Source organism: Vitis vinifera, chromosome 8 (assembly GCF_030704535.1).
Source record: "Vitis vinifera cultivar Pinot Noir 40024 chromosome 8, ASM3070453v1".
In the NCBI taxonomy this organism is placed as follows: domain Eukaryota; kingdom Viridiplantae; phylum Streptophyta; class Magnoliopsida; order Vitales; family Vitaceae; genus Vitis; species Vitis vinifera.
This window is the reverse complement of record NC_081812.1, coordinates 11,388,424-11,408,933: the sequence shown is the minus strand read 5'-3', so window position 1 is coordinate 11,408,933 and position 20,510 is coordinate 11,388,424. Positions and strand designations below refer to the sequence as shown.

The 20,510-nt window shown below is 30.4% G+C and overlaps 1 protein-coding gene across 19 annotated transcripts; it reads left to right on the top strand.

Annotated features, from left to right (window-relative positions):
- Nucleotides 1-15,324: 15,324 nt before the first annotated feature.
- Nucleotides 15,325-19,458, top strand: LOC100256797 (regulatory-associated protein of TOR 1). 19 transcript variants are annotated; one of them, XM_059738955.1, is made up of 7 exons: nucleotides 15,325-15,568; nucleotides 15,830-16,207; nucleotides 16,352-16,502; nucleotides 17,856-17,938; nucleotides 18,335-18,427; nucleotides 18,560-18,942; nucleotides 19,086-19,458. In XM_059738955.1, exons 4-7 carry the CDS (start codon nucleotides 17,901-17,903, stop codon nucleotides 19,418-19,420), a joined length of 849 nt encoding a protein of 282 aa, XP_059594938.1. In that variant the 5' UTR covers nucleotides 15,325-15,568; nucleotides 15,830-16,207; nucleotides 16,352-16,502; nucleotides 17,856-17,900; the 3' UTR covers nucleotides 19,421-19,458. The 19 variants fall into 19 exon arrangements, 12 of the variants coding, with proteins under 12 accessions (XP_059594938.1, XP_059594939.1, XP_059594935.1 ...); XM_059738952.1 differs by having other exon boundaries at nucleotides 15,378-15,568; nucleotides 16,352-16,493; XM_059738950.1 differs by having other exon boundaries at nucleotides 15,378-15,655; nucleotides 16,352-16,493.
- The last annotated feature ends 1,052 nt before the right edge of the window (nucleotides 19,459-20,510 follow it).

Sequence of the window (20,510 nt, the reverse complement as noted above, 5' to 3'; positions counted from 1 at the left end):
AGTTAAAACGAATAAAATAACCTCTAAATTTATAAAATAAAATCATTCTCGTGTTTTTAACTTGAAAAATAAGTTTGTTATTTTACATATCATTTATCATTTTAAATATTTAGATGTGAGTTTTAAAATAAAAAATTATTTTTATAAAAATAATAATAATAATAAAATTTTTATTCAAATGAAACCAAAAAAATAAAAAATATTAAATTTCAAACATTGGGTTTTAATGATTCTTTTAATCAAATACCCTAAAAATAAATATAATAATTTTTATAAAAAAATTTATCTTATATTTTTTAAAAATTGAAAAAATAAAAATATTTTACTTCCTTAAATTAAAAAAAAAAAACATTTTTAAAACACACTTTTTATGTGGGATTTTTTATCATTTTGTATAAAGATTTTATTTTTAAAAATAAAAAAAATGAAATGTTTCTAATATAAACTTTATTTTCTTTTTTCTTTTTTTTAACTTATAATTTTTCTATCATACTTAAACTTAATTTCTCAAACAAAATAAACCTAAAATTTATTTTTAAAATTTTTGAGTAATTCTTTACTTTAATCATTTAATTTAGGTAAGAAATAAATCTAAAATAAATTTACAAAGTTTCAAAACTAAAATTAAAATTCAATCATATGCGCACACCATTTTTAACTCACAACTCAACCAATTTTTAACAAATTAAATCCATAAATTTCTGAAATTTCCATTTAAAAATGAAAACAATATCAGTATAATAATAATAAAACTTTGAATAGAAATGAATTTACTACCGTTTTTCATAATTCAACCTATTACAATATAATAAAATAAAATAAAAATAAACCAACTATTATTAATTTCAATGAATTTTTTTTATTAGAACTCCAAAATATGATTTACAAACTCACTTAGATATTCACTAAACTCAACAATTTCAATTAGTTTGGGAAAATAAAAAGATAGGATTTGATATTCTTTTTTGATCTAAAAAGTATTGAATTAATGTAGACAATTTAAGACATATTTTAATCATAGATCCATAGGTCAAAAAATACATTGTATAAAATTAGTGAGAAACAAAGTCTTTAAAGGCGAAGGCATAAAATGAGGCGTTTTTGTACCCATGAGGCGAGGCGTAAGCCTCAAAGTGTTGAGGCATAAGCCTTTTGAGACACTTATTTTATAATTAATAAAAAATTTATAATATATAAAAAAATAAAAATAAAATAGCATAAATTAAAAACATGAAAACAATCCATTAGAATTATAAAAAACCTTACTAATTTCATACTTTTACAATAGAAAATAAAGGTAATCATACTAATAGTTCCAAACAACCATAACCAAGTCACAAAATATCAAATAGAGTTCAACACATATTACTAGAACGTTTCAACTTAAATCATCCTCTCCAATGTCATCGTCATCCTCGTCCAATGTATCAATAGTTGGAAAGTTCCCACTATCAAACCCTCCCAACTCATCTAACTCCTCATCTTTATGAATTGGTGTCAAATTCAACCCCTTCCCTTTGCCTTTGCCTCCACTTTTACCTAACATAAAATAAAAAGTAGGTGTAAATATTATAAGTTCATTAATAAATTTAACAAAATTTATAACTTAAAATTTTGAGTGCTTGCAAATTTATCATGTTTTTTTTTTTTGTTGGAATGTGAAGAAACCATGTTGTCTGATGACGCTTGAGTCTCTTGGTTTTGGGATGACAAAATTATAATGGCATCAACATTAAATAGTTCATTATCTTTAAGCCAACAAAGATCAAGCGGGAAGAGGGGATCTTCTTTCTTCGCAATCCACTCATCATCCAAATCAATCTCATCTACCAAAATCGGATCAACATTTTGTTTCCTTTGTAGACTTCACTCTCTCAATCTAGTATTGTACCTCACATACACTAGAGCATTTAACCTTTTATGTTCGAATCTATTTCTATTTTTGGTTTGAATCTACAAATAATAATATAAACAAATTTATATATTAAAATTAAATTAAAGTTCTCTAACATTAGAATAAAAATGCATATACTAAATTTTTTTTTAAAATAGAAGTATTACTGATTCAAAAGTGCTCCAATTTCTCTCACATCCCGAAACACTACAAGTGAGGCTAATGACTCAAATAGCAAACTTCTGCAACTCTGATGTGGAACCCCTAAAACGCATCCACTAACACGTAGGACTTCTTAATTTTTGAGAATCAATTTTAATTTGGCTTCCAAATCCACCCATTGTTTGGTCATATGAATCCAACTAAATGTCAGCTTTTAAACATTCTTGGTAATCCAACATCCTATTCATGCATTCAAATAATCCATTCCTCACCTCATCCACATTAGAGAACTTATCTTCATAGCGCAATTGCGAATTAAGATAATAACCTATTGCATGTAAAGGCCGATGAAGTTGCGGAGTCCATCTTGCATCTACTTTGGAGAGTAAGAAATGCAGTAGCAAACCATGTAATTGGTGGACGAATAAGTTTATGATTTTTTGTAAATGTTCTCATCAAGCTAAGAACCCAAGAATGCCCATATATGAACTTCACCATTTGTCTAGCTCGCAAAAGTGTATTAGCATGAACATTTAGCTTCCCAACATCATCTAACATTAAATTTATGCAATGAGCAGCACAATGAGTCCACCACAATCTTCTCCTTTTTTCCATAAGCCTCATTATGATATTCACATAATTAGATGCATTATCAGTAATAACTTGCACAACATTCTCCTCTCCAATTTCTTCAACCACCTCATCAAGATGCTTGAACATCAATTCTCCATTTTTATTGTATCAGATGCATCAATTGATTTAAAAAACCATGTGTCAATAGGACTATTCACCAAAAAATTTATAAGACATCTATTCTTTCCATCTGTCCAACTATCTGACATAATTGAACATCCATATTACTTCCAAGCTTTTTTGTGCTCTTCCATCATGATATTTATATCATTCACCTCTTCTTTCAAAATCCATATCATTAATTCATGCATAGATGGAGGCTTAAACCTAGGCCTAAAATTTGCAATTGCATCAACCATAGGAACCCAATAAGAATCATTCACTATATTAAATGGGAGACTTTTTGAGTATATAAACCGACCAATTTTTTATACACTTCCTTCCTTTCTTCTAGCTTCTACTTAGAATTAAAAGTACTTTGTCTAGGTTGTGAAATGACAAATTTATCCATGGGTCCCCTAGGTATAGGTTCCCCATTCCCATATAAACTTCCACTACCACTCTCACTACCACTACCACTCCCACTCCGCAATGTCCCCATTTTTTTAGAGAAAGCACTCTCATTTGGACCCACACCAATTTCTTGGAGCAATTCATTTCTTTTTTATTTTTGTCCCTTATAATTGCTCAATGCCTCTTGCCATTCCAATCTAACATTTTCACTAACTTTGGTACATGGTTTCATACCATGATGAGTTTCGGCTAAGTGATGTTTGAATCTATTCACCCCTCCCGCACATCTTTGATTACAAAACTTACATCATATATACTTCTCTTCGGAGACTTCAATAACATATTTCCACACAAAATCTTTTCGTGAAGCTTTCGAATCAGAGGAACTCATTCTAAAAAATAATAATAACAATAATAATTAAATTTCATTATATAATTGACTTTAAAAATAATTATAAAACATAATTGAAATATAAATTAACAATTAAAAATTAAAAATAAAGTATGAAAGAGTGAAAAAACAGTGTTGGGTTCACTGTTTAGAAAAACACTGCTAGGTGCGTTGTTTAAAAGGTATTGTTGGATGCCTTTTTAAAACTTTAGTATTGTGCATTGTTTAAAAAATGGTCCAGTGCACCATTTAGCTTTACTGCACTGTGCATGCATAAATGTTACTGCCAAGTACAATAAATGTTGTTGGATGCAATAAAGGCTATTGCATGGTACAATAAAGGTTGTTGTAGGGTGAAATAAAGGTTGTTGGAGGGTGCAATAAAGGCTGCTGCAGGGTGTAATAAAGGTTGTTATTGGGATTTATTTGAGATTGTTGTGAGAAAAAAATAAATAAAGGTAAAGAACTAGAGAAGAAAAATAATGTTGTTGAAGTTATGAGAAGTTGGACACTAAAAAGAGTGAAAAATAGAGAGAGAATGGGAGATGAAAAAGGTGTGACTGTGTGACTATGTGAGACTAAGAGAGGGTGAGCGACAAAGAGAAAAGACCTACCTATTGAGAATCAAAATGAAGAAGATGTAGTTTTTCACGTTGTGTTGTCGCTGAAGGAGAACTTCTATCAAGATAAAGTCGTCAAAGTGAAAAAGAAGAGCAGCACTTCAGTGTTTTTGCCTAAGAATAAGTCAATCTTCAAGTTGTCAAAGAAGAAGTTGATCTTCAGGTCATCGAAGATATGAACCATGAAGAGCTAGGGTTAGGGTTAGGTTTTTCCCTCAACTCATTCTCTTTGTTCCCTCTTCAGTCTTCAATGTGTTTGTGGGGTTATAAAGTCTTCAACGGTAAGTTGTTTTTTTAATTTTTTTATTAGCCACCTTAGCAAACCAAAGGCTCACACTTTAATGAGCAAGGCGTGAAAGGTGTACGTAGGGTGCGCTTCTAAAGCACTTCAAGTGAAAAGGCGTTTGCCTTTTGTGTTCAACGTTGTTGTGCCAACGCCTTAAGGCGTTTTCTAGACGCCTCGCCCTAAAGTGCACCTCAAGAGCGCCTTTCAAAACATTGGTGAGAAATAAATAAAAAAAATTAATAACTTCAAATTGATGAATGGTAGTTTTTCATTGATTATTTCATTTGTTCATGTACAGAGTATATATAGAAGGTAATTACCATTCTAAGAAAGGAAAAGAATGATACAAGGAATGAATGATATAAGAAAATAACAACTAATATCCTGATATCTCAACATTCCTGATATCTCAACATTCCTAATATCTAAACATTCCTAATATCTTAACACTCCCCCTCAAGTTGGTGCATAGATGTTACACATGCCCAACTTGTCGAAAAATTTTGAGAACACTCGACTTGAGACCGCAGCTTTGGTGAGGATATCGACCAATTGATCTTCTAATCAAATCTTAGGCAATTCCACAATCTTATCATCCAAGTTCTCCTTAATGAAAAATCTATCCACCTCGACATGCTTTGTACGATCATGTTATACTCGATTGTGAGCAATATCACATGAGGATTTATTGTCACAAAACAATCGGATTGGTTACCTAGATAGGTAACCTAAATCCTGTAAGAAAAGTCTTAGCCATAATGCCTCACAAAGTCCTAGAGTCATACCCCTAAATTCCGCTTCTGCATTTGAACAAGCGACGACATTCTGCTTCTTACTTTTGCATGTCACAAGATTACCACCTAAAAAGGTAAAGTAACCAAATGTAGATCGTCTATCATCCACTGCACTGACCCAATCACTATCAGTATATACTTCTATATTCTGATGATCAACATTTTTAGTGAACAAAATTCATTTCCCATGAGCATTCTTCAAATACCTCAAAATACGCATGACTGCATTCATATGTTGATCTCCAGGATTATGCATGTATTGACTTACTACACTCAATGCATAAGCAAGATCTGGTTTTGTATGAGCTAAGTACATTAATCTCCCCACAAGTCTCTGGTATCTTCCCTTATCGGTTGATACTTGATTAGGCTCAACACACAATTTCAAACATTCTTCTATTGGTGTATCAACAAGTTGACATCCCAACATTCCAGTCTCCTGTAAAAGATCTAAGGCATACTTTCTTTGAGACAGAAAAATTCCTTCACTTGATCAAGAAACTTCAATCCTAAGAAAGTATTTCAGATGACCTAGATCTTTCATTTCGAATTCTCTAGATAGATAATTTTGCTGAGTCTTTCTTTCTTCAGGATCATTTTCTGTAACTACCATGTCATCCACATATACGATGAGTGTTGTAATCTTAACATGTTGTTTTTTTAGGAACAAAGTGTGATCTGAATTACTTTGACGATAGCCAAAAGCTCTCATTGACTTTGTGAACCTTCCGAACCATGCTCTTGGGGATTGCTTCAACCCATACAATGACTTCTTCAATTTGCACACCTTCTGACATTGCTTTTCTAACACCATACATCCTGGTGGAAGATCCATATATACTTCTTCAGATAACTCGCGATGCAGAAAGACATTTTTCACATTGAACTGTTGTAATGGCTAATTTAGGTTTGCAGCTAAAGATAGTAATACTCAAACTGTGTTGATCTTAGCTACAGGTGCAAATGTCTCTGTGTAGTCAATTTCATAAGTTTGAGTGTACCTTTCTGCTACCAGTCTTGCTTTAAATTGTTCAATACTACCATATGTCTTGTACTTCACAATATAGATCCAACGACACCCAACAGGCTTCTTTTCTGGTGGACATTCTACGAGTTCCCATGTTTCATTCTTCTGCAATGATTTCATCTCTTCATTCATGGCTGCTTTTCACCTTGAATCAACTAAGGCTTCCTACACATTGTTAGGAATAGCTATAGTAGACAATTGATTTACAAATGACTTATTTGATTCAGACAAATGATGGTTAGACACATAGTTGCTCATGGGATATTTGACTTTGGTAGATAATTTAGGTTCATATGTGGGTTTAGGAATACCTCTATTATGACGGTGTGAAGTTAAGGATCCTTCCCCAATAACTGGGGTTGTGTTACCATTGGCTGTGGAAACAATTTTTTGTGACGAAGGTCTAAGGGGTTAGACTTGTCTAGAATCAAAAGTCATATGATTTGTAGTACCAAAATCAATTATCCATGCACTATTAATAACAGGTGTAGAAGTATTTAAAAACTTACTACCATAATCTGTAGTGACTACCAATGTAGAGGCTTTCTTAGCAACATTAGCTTTTGTTTTTATTTCGGCAACAATTGCAATCGAGGTTTTCTTGGAATCCTTCTTCCGTTGATCAAGATTATGATCCCACCAGCTTGGATATCCCACAATTTCAAAGCAACGACTCCTGATATGACTAGTCTTATTGCAGTGAGTGCATTTGAAGGTTGACTTATCAATATTAGGATATGTCTTAAGATGGTTGGTCTTGGATTGGTCCTGCCAATTCTGGGTTGATCGCTATCAGACTACCATAGCTGAGGTGTCAAGGTTGTCAGATTTTGCTTTCATACTAGCATGACGCACTGCCTCTCGTCGAATCAGTGCATAGCATTCTTCCAAATCGGGCAGAAGATCTTTGCGTAGAATCTCTCCTCAAACTTGCTCAAAGTCACCATCCAATCCAGCAAGAAAGATGTGCACCCGTTGTCGTTCAATGGATTTCCAGTATGCTGCAATGTCCTCAGGGTCTTTCATGACTACCTTATCCCGATGATCCAATTCGCAAAAAATTTCAATTAACTCTCCACAATATTTAGAAAGAGACCTGTTGCTTTGTTTGGCAATGAAGGCTTTTTTATTCAAAGTGAAAACTTGTAATTCATCACTTCCATCATAGAAGACCTTTGATAATGCACTCCAAATTTCTTGAGCGATGGGTAAGCATAAGTAACTCTTCATAATTTCTGGACTCATGGACATTAACAACCATCTCTTCACCTTTTGATTCTCAGCATACCATTTTTCATATCCATCTTCTAACTCTTTTGATGGATTTATCTTACCTTGAATGTAGGAAAGTTTTTCCCGTTCGGCAATATGCATCTCCACGAGTTGTGACCAAACGTCATAGTTTGATTTAGTCAAAATAATTCCTGGATAAAAAGTACCTTCAAATTGAAAAACAATAGTATTTTTTTCACTCATTTTTTTTTCTTTTTTTTTCTTTTTTTTTATCGCGAAAGAGGGGCGATGACTGGCCTTACTGAAAAAATATCCAGGATTTTAGTTCCATGGTTCTGATACCAACTTCAAATTGATGAATGGTAGTTTTTCATTTATTATTTCATTCGTTCATGTACAGAGTATATATAGAGGGTAATTACCATTCTAAGAAAGGGAAATAATGATACAAGGAATGAATGATATAAGAAAAGAATAACTAATATTCTAATATCTCAACATTCCTAATATATCAATTTTCCTAATATCTAAACATTCCTAATATCTCAACAAATATTTTAAAAAGTATTAACTTCTCTCAATAACCAAATATAATTATAAATTTTCTTACTAATTACATAATTAATCATGGTAAATTTTTTATTGTAATAAATTTTTGTTTTTTTTATATTTCCAAATATGTTAAATTACTATTTTTTTAATTATTAGTATTCAAATATTTTTATCTTAATTGTATAAAATAAAAAGTAACATCATAATTAATTTCATAGACATTTTAATAAGTAAATAAAAATGTAAGACCTAATAATATTTACATTAATAATATTGGAAAGTGTTTCAAATTTCTAATTAATATTTTATTTGTAAAGAACATTGTATAGAATATTTTCTAAATTAATATATTATTATAATATTAGATTTACTTATAAAATAAGGAAAGTTGTTAAAAATATCTCTATAAAAATTCTAAATCATAAGGTGAAAAAGATTATGAGATGGAACGGGCATGTAGAGACCATATGAGGTGGATAAGGATGTGAGGAATGATGAGAGATACTCACATGGAGCGAACAAACTTGTGATTTAGGGTGTAAATACAAAAAGTGGGGAAATATGAAATGTTTTGAAAATCTAATAATTGTATTTGATTATCTCTTTTATAATATTTTCTATAGTATAATGAAATAATTTTCTATCATTTATGGATGGGCATAGTTAGCCCAATCACATTAAAACTTAGTGTACTATTACATGAATTATTTTATCTTTAAATTCTTGAATTAATGTTGTTTGCATTAAAGATTTCACTCATACCACAAATAGAACAAACTATTTTAACACTTTGGAGCGTTCAAATATTAAAAAAAAAAAAAAAAAAAAAGTTTTCCCACCTAATCACATGCAACTTTATTAGGATATAAGTACTTAAATATGTGTTTTACTTTATTGGGATATAAGCACTTAAATATGTGTTTTGGTTGTTTGTTTTTTTATCTATGACTTTTTAATCTATTTCCAAATGTTTTATAATGATTGACTATACAATAAGTAATAGAATAGTAATTAGAATTTTTAATTACGTTTTGTTTTTTTTTTAAATAAATAAATGAAGTAAGTTAATAAGTTTCATTGACTAAACACTTTTTTTTTCTTTTGTGGCAAATGTTTGGATTTATGAATTTGTGATTACAAATATGTGTTCGGTTATGGAGGATGATTTATTAATTTTTATATTTAAAAAGAAATTAAAATTAGTGATTCAATCGGATATTTAGATGAGTATAAATTAATTTTTTGAGTAATAATTAAAATTTTTCACTAAAAAAAATCATAATTATTTTGTATTGATTTCATCATTCTAGAAGGGATATAATACGAGCTTTTGAGGCGTTGTGAAACGCTAAAGGTTAGGGAAAATTTGTGGGAGGCTCCAGGTTTAAATTCTAATGAAAATAAAAAATTTATCTGTCATTAAAAAGAGGATATAATTCTGAAAATTTGTAATAAACTTGTTCACAATCAAAATTTTATAATTTTATTGTTTTCATTTTTTGAATACCAAGTCAATAAAATTTTATAAAATTTAATTTTATGGAGGATTGGTTGAGTTATGAGGAAAAAATTGTGGCTTTGTGCCAATGAATCTTAATTTCAATTTTAGAATTTTATAGATTTATTTTGATTCATTTCTTATCCAAATTAAGTTTTTTTTATTTTTTTTATTTTTTTATGTTATTGAATCCATGTAACAATTTAGATCTAAATTCTTTTGAGAAACTAAAAAAACTTGATAAACAAAACATATCTTAGTCATATTTTTTCCTTTTCTCTTTATGACACTTTTACCAATTACTAATAAATTTATTTCTCATCCAAATTGCATAAAATTAAATGAATTTGATTTTTTAAGTAAAAAATACTAAAAGTTTTAAAAAACAATTTTGTTTTTGTTTTATATTGGAAATTAAAATTTAAGTATTATAACAAAATTAAAGGTTGAAAAAAAGGAAAAAGCAACTTTTTCATTGATTATCTTAAATAAATAAAAACTAATTTGTTAAATGAATAAATAAATAATTAAAAATTATTTTAAGCAGGTGATGTTTGTTTTTTTTTTTTTTTTTTTGTCCGGAATTCCAAAATTTCACTTGCATTTGAAAGTATGGATGTAATGAGAGGAGGGGTGTCAATTAGGGAAGATTCCCTTATAGGAACTATTGAATAGAACTCGAGGCATGACAACAGGAACTAAACTCAAAGCAAAGGTCTTCATGCTAACTTTCAATCAAACTTCTTACTCCAATATGACTCCTCGGATTAAACTTGGATAAGCTTGACATCTTCAGAAAACTCCTAGACCAGAGAGGACGAACACAAGAAGCAACCGTTTAGATAATCAGCAATTCTTGGTATTAGTCTCCACTCTTCAAGCCCTTTGTTCTAAAAGACAGAGGCTAGGTGGCGGGAAGAGAGAACGCATCATCCCAAAGCACTACCCTTCAGCCACCCAACCTCAAAGGTTGACATAAATGCAAGGCCTAATACTACAGAAAAGAAATCAACTACCATTTGGCATTATGTACAAGAGTGGAAGAAAAAGGTTAAAAAGTAAAGCAAAGTTTCATCCCTGAAAATAGACAAACACATGGTAAAAACCCACTATTCGGCATTATGCGCAATAAAGTTAAAGAAGCGGAAGAAAAATGTTAAAAAGTAAAGTTTGTCCTTGAAAATAGACGAACACGTGTAAAAACACCCCAATTATGCCTTGGAGAATGGAGAAGTTCATCTAATAGCAACTTTAGGCTGCAAAAGAGAGGTCCTCCCTTGCACAAATATCATTCTTTGTATCTAATAATTTAACACTTAACAGCACTCAAATACTCATAAAAACTAAATATCTTAAATACTTAATAACATTAAATTTTATTAGGATATAGATTAAAAAAAAAACTGTTGGATTAGGGGAAGGACTGAAAAATTGGGATCTTGGTAGGGACCCTATATATATATATATATGTAAATGAGTATAATTGAGGTTGGATGGGACAGGTTCCAGTAGAAAGTAGGGTCCCTACCATGATCCCAATTTTCTACGCCCTCTCCTAGTCTCGATAGTTTTTTGTAATCTATTTCATAATAAAATTTAATGTCCTACTTGAACCTGTCACAATTGAATATAATTGAGGTTGGATGGGAAGGGTTCAAGTAGAAAATAGGGTCCCTACCATGATCCCAATTTTCTATGCCCTCTCATAGTCTCGATAGTTTTTTGTAATCTATTTCATAATAAAATTTAATGTCCTACTTGAACCCATCACAATTGAGTATAATTGAGGTTGGATGGGAAGGGTTCAACTCGGAAATAGGGTCCCTACCATGATTCTAATTTTCTACTCCCTCCCCTAATCTCAATAGTTTTTTGTAATCTATATGGTAATAAAATTTAATACATTAAATATTTAGGATATTTAGTTTTTCCAAGTATTTGAGTGTTTGTTAAGTGTTAAATTGTTTAGTTATATTCATGTTTAAATATAAACATTGTTTATAGCTTTTAAAAACATTTACAAAATTAATTATTGTATTTATTTTTATTTTAATCAAAAACTAATAATTTGAAAATGAACTTTAAATATTTCTAAAATATTAGGATTTATTACCATACAAAATTTTTTTATAATAAGTGATTGTATAATTAATTAGAAAATCAATAATTCAATAATAATAAAAATTTTCTAATTAAGTTTGATTACTTAAAAAAGTTAGAAATTTTTTTAAATTAACACTAATTTTTATGTGGTGTTTATGGATTCACCGTTAAAATATGTGTTTCCTTATTAAAATTAATTCATTGACTTTTGGATTTTAATTTGCAAATGAGTATCAAATTCTAACGTTTTAATTATCAAATTTAATTAGAATTGTTGATATTTAGATGAGTATGAATTATGTTTTAAATTTTTTAATTAAAATTAAAATTAATAATACTTCATTTTGGTTTTGATGTACTATAGAATGTTGAATTTTGAAAATCCATGGTAATTTTTTTTGAAATCTAAATTTTATGATTTCTAATGATATTATTTTTATTTTAAATAAGTAATTTATAGAAATTATAAAATATAATTTTGTTGAGAATTGGATGAAGCTATTTTAAAAATAAAAAATAAAAAAATTGAGAGAATATTTAAAAGAAGCAACTTTTACAAATTGAGAAAAAAAAAATGTGAGTTTCAAAATTTTAGGTTACTTTTAAAGATTAAAATTAAGAAGTAATAAATGAAAAAAAATTAATACAATCTCGAAAGAACAATAGTGTTTTGTTCCCTCACTTTTCCGATTTTCCCTCAAGGACAACAGTGTTATTTATTTATTTTATCTATTTATTTTATCTATTTATTTTATTTATTTATCTTATGTAGCTTGTTCTTGTCCAAAATTCATATGGTCTTATCTAATTTGAATTACCTTTTTTATTTAATTGCTTTCTTAATTTTGTAGATGGTCTAATTTTTTAAAATGCTAACCATGATGTGGGCATTATGGTCAATACAAACCGGTTAAAGGTTATCTGTCTTTAGATATCAATGCAAATTAACTTAATAATGATCTTATTATCTAAAACATGATTGATGGATTGTACTCCTGAGAACACGATTAGAAGAAAATCATGTTATTGAGAATACGACTATTACACTATATTCATAAGAATATGGATGTAATTTCATTTTTTTTATAAATATGATAATATAATTTTAAAGAATATTCTTTAATAGAAACAATTACAATTTCGATTTATTAATAACATATAAATTTAAGATGAGAGATAAAAATTAAAGAATATTTTAAAACAATAGTGAAAATCAAATTCATAACAAATAAATGTTTTTTAAAAAAAAAATCTGTATAACTGTGACTTAAAATAATTAAATAAATATTTGCTAATGCATTTGTTCGAAAATTTCGTCTACTTCCCTTTCATCCTGGTCTTAAAGATCAAAGTTGATGACCTAACTTTGAAAAAGCAGTGTATCTTTTAGACTCGTGGAGAAACAAAGGGGTGGAAAGTGAAGCCCAATCATTATATTGTTTGACTATTATTGAGACACGTAATACACGTGACTGTTGACAAGATTGGGTAATAATGCCTAATCATAGTATTCAAAATCATTTTGCCTACCCTATTTAGATTTTTTTTTTCAAATACGATTATTTTTAAACCATTTTAAAATTTACAATATTTTCAAAAATATTGATCAAAAGTTGTCATTTTCAAAAGAGAAATTTCAATTTAAGTATTAAAGTTATACCTCGAAAAACAACTTCCTAATTGGATTCCTTCCATCCGTATTTGAAAATGTTTTTTGAAATGTTATATTTTTTTAAAAGATATTTTCCAAACATTCTATTTTTTTTTTTATGGAAATCCTAGCACATAAGTATAATTTAATTTACTTTTTCTTAACAAACTCGAGAATGATAATTTTTTTTTATATCTATAAGGAAAATGCTAATTTATAAAGTTGTATCCATTGAATTCCACATCCAAGTCATTCGATGTCTATGGTAAAAGATAATGGTAGGCACAAATAAATCAAATATGAAAAGATATAAACAAACGAGACTCGATGCAAATAAATGAAATATTGAAACACTACATGGTATCACTTAATTGATAATATTTTTTTGATATTGAAAAAGTATCAATTGGTACTTTATGCAAACATTATCTATGACAATTCTATTAAAAACAACACCAAATGAAGAGTTTATTTGGTAGTGATTTTATGAGGTGTTTTTTAACTTGTCCTATAATTGAAAATTTTTAAATGTTAAATAAGTTAAAAATACTTTCTAAAATTACTTCAAATTCAAAAAGTATTATCATGCAAATGCAATTTCATACAACCATGATGCCATGAGGATAGGGGTGTAACTCAATTGGATTGGTCTTTTCCAAATCAATGTTTGGACAAGTTTGAACAAACATTTTCAATATTTGGATTGAATTTGAGTTAAGTTTTTTCAATTGAAACTTAATTTGAGTTGAGCTCGAGTGAAGGTTAAAACAACCCGAATCCAAACCCGATTTAATATTTTAATAATATTTATTATCATATATAATAATAATAATAATAATAATAATAATAATAATAATAATATTCATTTTTATTTTAGATTTAAATAAAAAATATCAAAAATTTTCATATTTACTATTTAAATTTAGGTATATATATATATATAAATTGTTTTAAAAACCAGCATTAATGGATTTTGAATTATATAATTTATTCATCTGATCAATTCGAGTTTAACACAATCAATTAGAGTCTAATTCAATCAATTTGAGTTTAACTTTATCAACACAAGTTTAACTTTATGGATTTGAATTTAATTCAAATTTAAAAAGATGAGGTTAGATTAGGTTTAAATTGAATATTTTAGGTTAAAGGTTGGATTAGATTAAATTTGAGTGGCTGTTTTTTTAATTTAAATTAGAATTGACTTAGGTATCAATCCAACCAAACCACACAAATTACAACCTTAAGTGCAATGTGCATTCATTCCAGCCGTGTTTATGTAATCTCTTTGAGATGTGATCCCCTCGACCTCCAGCCCAACGCCTACATCCGCACCAAGCTCAATGTGAAGTATGTACGAACTATGAAAGGACAGGCCCAATCGGACCACCTGACTAGGGAAGCCGCTATATGATCAGGTGTGAGCATGAAGGTTGGTGAAAGAAGGGCAGCCCTCATCAATGGTTTGCACACAGCAAAACCAGAATTTTCCTCATATGTCGATGGGCCTGTGGTAAGACTGTAAGAGACATTGAGTGGTTGTGATTCTTGTGAACCACAATTCTGTGTGTGGGATGGACATGTTGGACCCTGTGTTGAGCTTTGATGGGAGCATTTGGTATTTTGTATGGTAAAAATCACGGTTCAATGTCTCCGTCGCGATCACCAACTTGGAGAGTACGAGGCATACCGCCTTGGTGTCTCGACTAGGACGATACATAAAATAAAATAAATAAAAATTTTAAAATATTGTAATAATTATTAAAAACAAATAAATAAACTTAAAAATTAATAAAATAAAATATTATTAAAAATTAAAATTGTTCAATAAATTTTTAATATTGAAATTGAAAACAAAAACTCTTCCTCTACCAAACTCAAATTAAAAAAATAAAAATTGAAATAATAAAATAACATTTAATATTATATTATTTATATTATTAATGCAGGCATTTAAAACAATAAATATATTGTTGATGTAGGCATTTAAAACGATAACATCATTAGCCCTGCATTCAAATCCCCGATTCTCATACGCTACCAACCCACCCACGATATAGAGAGAGAGAGAGCGAGAGCGAGAGAGAGAGAGGGGAACCCTAGCAAAAGCAGAGAGCTTCCTCTGCAACCCACGGCCACGCCCACGCCGGTAGAGAGATGAGTGATCAGCACCCAAGATCGTCGCCAATGAAGGAGGAGGGATCCACGAAGGTGTTGTAGTTTATTCTGACGCTTTTGATGCTTGATGCTCTCTACATGTGTGTGTTGATGGGGGGTTGTGTCCAGGCCTTTGGCTAGGTCAGGCCATTTTTTATGCCCGACTTGTAAACAGTTTATTCTTTTCATTGTTTGATACATATATTTGGAAATTATATAAGCCTAAATAAGGTGGTGTTTGTATGGTTTGCTTATCATCATTTCATTTTCCTTTTCATTTTGCTTATGTATTAATTGCTCATTTTTGTTTTTCAGGATTTGGAATTATGATGAAGCTACCCTTCTCAACAGTTTTGACAATCATAATTTCCTGATAAAGGAATTTCTAAACTCTGCATCGTGAATGAGCTTGATGACAGCTTGCCGCTTGTTGCCTCATATAATTATGCGTTGATTATTTGGATAATGATTAGATGGAGATGTTAATACTTATTGGAATGCTAGATTTTTTATGAATCTAAGTTTTAGTTTCCCTATATTATGTAGTTGATGGAAATGTTCGGATTTGGAAAGATTCAATACTCAAGGATCAACAGAAACTTGTAACTGCATTCTCTTCAATCCAAGGTCATAGACCTGGTGTAAGAAAGTGTGAATGCTGTTGTGGACTGACAACAACAATCAGGATATCTGGTAAGGGTTCGCTTACAGTCTATGTGGGTGTGCAGTGTTTGGGTTTGGGTTTGGGTTTGTTTTCATGTTGGGTGCGATGGTTTGAAGATTTCTGGTTCTTCCTCTGAATGCTCTTCAACTTTGTAACTTTTATACTGCAACTAGTATGCTGCTGGCAAGATATCATCCATCATGGCTTGGGATCTGGATAAAGAGCAGCTTGTTTATTCAATTCCTTCATTATCGGATTCCAGCATGGGTTTTGCTTCTTCCCTGTATTGGTTCTTAACATTTTTACTCTCTTGAGGTATAGCAGGTATTATATAGTTGACAAAATTTCAAGTCAACTTGCTTCACTTTTTCCTTTTTAGACATACCAGCAATAGGACCTCTGTGGGAAGCAAGAATATTGTTAATTTAGAAATTTGAAAAACAGATTGTATTGGAAATGAATGTAGAAACACAACTTTGGCAGTGTTGTGCATATTTATAGTTCTAATCAATCAAAATGTATTAACTTCACTTCTCTTGGGAAATTTTGCTTTGCAGTTTGAGCTGATTTAGAGTTTTCTTTTTCAATTTTTCTTTTCTTTTCTTGATAGGTAATTTTTCATTCCCATTAAACTTGAACCGGAAACCTCCCACAAACCCTCCCAAACCCTTTAACTGCATCCTGTTTCCCATCTCTCTGTCAAGCTATTTTTGTTTCCTGGTTGGAACATTGAATTAATGTTTAAAATACATTTTACAATGTATTGGCCCAAATATAATCTTTTTCCAGTTTAAACTCCAAAATTTTTCAGCATTGCATCCACTTTTGGTGGTGGGGCTGGCTGGGCCTTGAGAAAGAATGTGATGGAATTCTCTTTTATGTGATTTTTTTTTTCTTTTTTTTCCTGAATACTTAAGGATGAGCACTTGCATAAGTGGTGGACAACAGTGATGATGATCTTATGAGATATCTCTTTGTATTGCTCTAGAATTTATTTTTTAATCAGTTCATATAATCTGTGATACTTGATGCTATAAAAAGTTGGTAATTCAGGCATATTAGAAAAGTACTAATAGAAAATGCTGACTGCTTTTAGGGCTTTCCATCCATCCAGGCGTTATGGGAGCTTGAGCTGTTTTTCTATTTTTATATTGACATACAATGATGTGTGCCAGGATTTAGAATGAATAAGTTGATTTGTAATTATTTTTTGGACATTCCTCTCAACATTTAATTGGCATTATTACTGATTAACAATTCCCATTCACTGAATCTCAGAAATTTCAGTAAATATTGAGTGTTGCTAGGAATCGTTCTCCTCTTCCATATCAATACGAGTAATGTATAGGCTGTGAGGCAGGCTGTTCCATTTTCTCTTGCCTTCTTTTTGGGCAGACAATGGTCATGGTCCATTCATTGGGGAACATGTTGGATTCCCATGCCAAAATTATCCATAGCTAAATATCCAAATTAGCCCGTTTGAGATTCTATAATCTTTCATTCAAAGATTTTTTGTTACAATACCATCATCTTCCTTTGTCTTTGTATAGTTTTATATGTAGCCTTTATTTATTGTGCCTTCCTGAAATATCTGCTGTTTGTTGCTTGTCCTGTATTTTCTGTTATTTGTCCTTGGTACCTTAGTTTAATGGGTATTTTTATGTGTGCTCTTTGTAGTCTGCATCTCAAGTTCATGGGGTCAACTTGCAGCTGGTTTTGTGGATGGTTCTATCAAGCTATTTGACATCCGACCCCAAAATGTAAGCACTTTCCAAAGAATTTTCTTTTGGCATGCACATGTTTTCCTCATCAGTAAAACTAACATTACTAATCTCTGGTGATTCTATCTGTCTTGTTCTTGGATTTCAAATGTATGAGAAACATGGTACAATCTCCTTGCTTTTCAGGATAAAACTACTTCAATTTTGAAATCAGTCTTCCGTAAAATCAATTTTTTCTCTGTTCCTACCTTAGTTGGCAAGGATTGTAGACTCGTGAGTATTTGATGATTCACAAGATACAGATGTATGTATTATGGGGTTTTATTTAAGAGTTTCTTTATTGACATTCTACATGTTCTCTTTCTCTCTCTCACAATGTTTGTATACATTCATGTTTTTCACCCCTTTTCCGATAATGACCCTTGTGATTTTTAGGCTTGTTTGTGCAGCACGGCCACACGCTAGGACAATAGAAAGAGTAGTGGGAATTGGCTTTCAGCCTGGGCTGGATCCTGCGATCCTGCAAAGGTAAATGGAGCACCATGATGGTTAGATGCCTTTTTTCTCTTTCTTTTTGGTGAAAATTTGGGTTTATGATTTTTCTGCGGCCTATCAAATGCTGTTACTTGATGATCCTCTCTTGAAAAATCATTATTACAGTGAACATTTAGGTGTGAGATACGTAAAATCTTACCTTCTCTTGCTTGGCTGTTTGACTGCCTTTCTCCATATTCTGAGTGCATCTGAGGCTGGTGAAATTCAGTTCCTTGATATGAGAAATGGCAATCATGTCTACCTCACAATTGATGCTCATAGGGGCTCACTTACTGCTTTGGCTGTTCAGCAACATGCCCCACTTATTGCCAGCGGTTCAGCAAAACAATTCATCAAAGTCTTTAGCCTGGAGGGTTCACAACGATGCACCATCAGATTCAACCCAACCTCCATCGCCCGGAAGATTGGACCTGTGAGTCACCTCACATTTCATCCATATCAGGTGCTACTTGCTGCTGGTGCTGCAGATGCTCTTGTCTCTATCTATGGTAATGACAACTCTCAAGTGTGATGAATGCATGTTCTTTCATGATTATCTGCTTGATAACAGGCTTCATTTCGGAGGCGGCTGCAAAGTGCCCATTAACTTACATTGAGATATCACCAAAATCACTGCACTTTGGTTCTCCAGGTGTCACGTTCTGCTGCCCCAATACCTCTTCACACTCAATGTTTCTGGAAATGCTCTGTGCATGCTGTGTTGAAATTGTATGCTATATATTCATTAGCCTCCATTGGATAGGATCACTCATGTTGGGAAGTTATTTGGATGCTTTGGCAAATAATCTCTCTCTCTCTCTATATATATATACACATACATGCATACATAAGAAGTTAAGCCGTTCTTTCCTTATTTTTTCTTTTTTCTTTTTCTTGGGTGTGTTTTTTCTGCTCCATCACTTTGCTGAATTTGTAAAAGCAGCGAATTTTATCATTATTATAATTTTGAGTGTTGCTGACAAGTGAAATGGTCTTTAGTCCGTGAAATGAATGGTGTTCAAACCTGTCCATTGTCTAGCATTTTGTACTTCATGAATCATCTCAGAACTTCCAGCCTTCTGATAAAAAGAAAAGCAGGAAAGAACAATCAGCCAATTAGTTGGGCTACCGCCTACTTTTCTTATCTGACTTCTTAAGTTGACAATACAGAATTTGAACATTCGATTTATGGCATGTTTATTTATCTCGAGAAATAAAGAAAATGAATCATTTCTTCTATGCTTACTTTTGACTTGGTAATAGGTGTGACATTCTGTTAATGGTATACTTCAGGTGTAAAAATAAAACTAATTATATCAAGATTAGGAATAAAGATAGGGTGATATTATTTTTCTATTATTATTATTTCTTATTACATAAAACTCAGGGGAAAAAGAGAATAATTTTCGGCTTTTACCTATTTATTCCATTAGGACTGTTTGGCCAAATCAATACCAAATAGTGACTTAAAAGGGACAAATTCAAATCCATTAAGACATGTTTGGTTGATCGGATATAGTATGAGATAGGATAAAAGAGGGGGATATTATATCATATCTCATGTTTGTTTAGTGATGGGATAAGATGAGTTATTCCATCTCTTATTCTAACCTATGTTCAACCAAACATGAGATAGAATAAGTAGTGAGATATATTATCCATCATTTTTGTTCATCATTTTTGCATGGGATATGTTAATCTCATGGTAAGATATATGATATATCTCGTGTATCAAAATTTTATTTTTTATTAATTTTTTATTTTTTAATATACTTATATTATAAAATAATTTTTTTGTTATAAAATAAATTTATGATTAAAAAAGAAAAACTAAAAAATATTTATAAAATAATATTAATATATGATATATATAAATTATTTTTATATATTAAATAACATAATATAAAAAAAAATTATAAAGTTTAAATATTTTAATCATGAATATTGTTAAACATAACAAAATTTAAATAGAAAATATTTGAATATAATGTCATTTTTATTTTAAACATTGAAAATAATATATATTTTATATTATTGTTTATTCATTTTATAAATTAAATATAAATATTATATAACA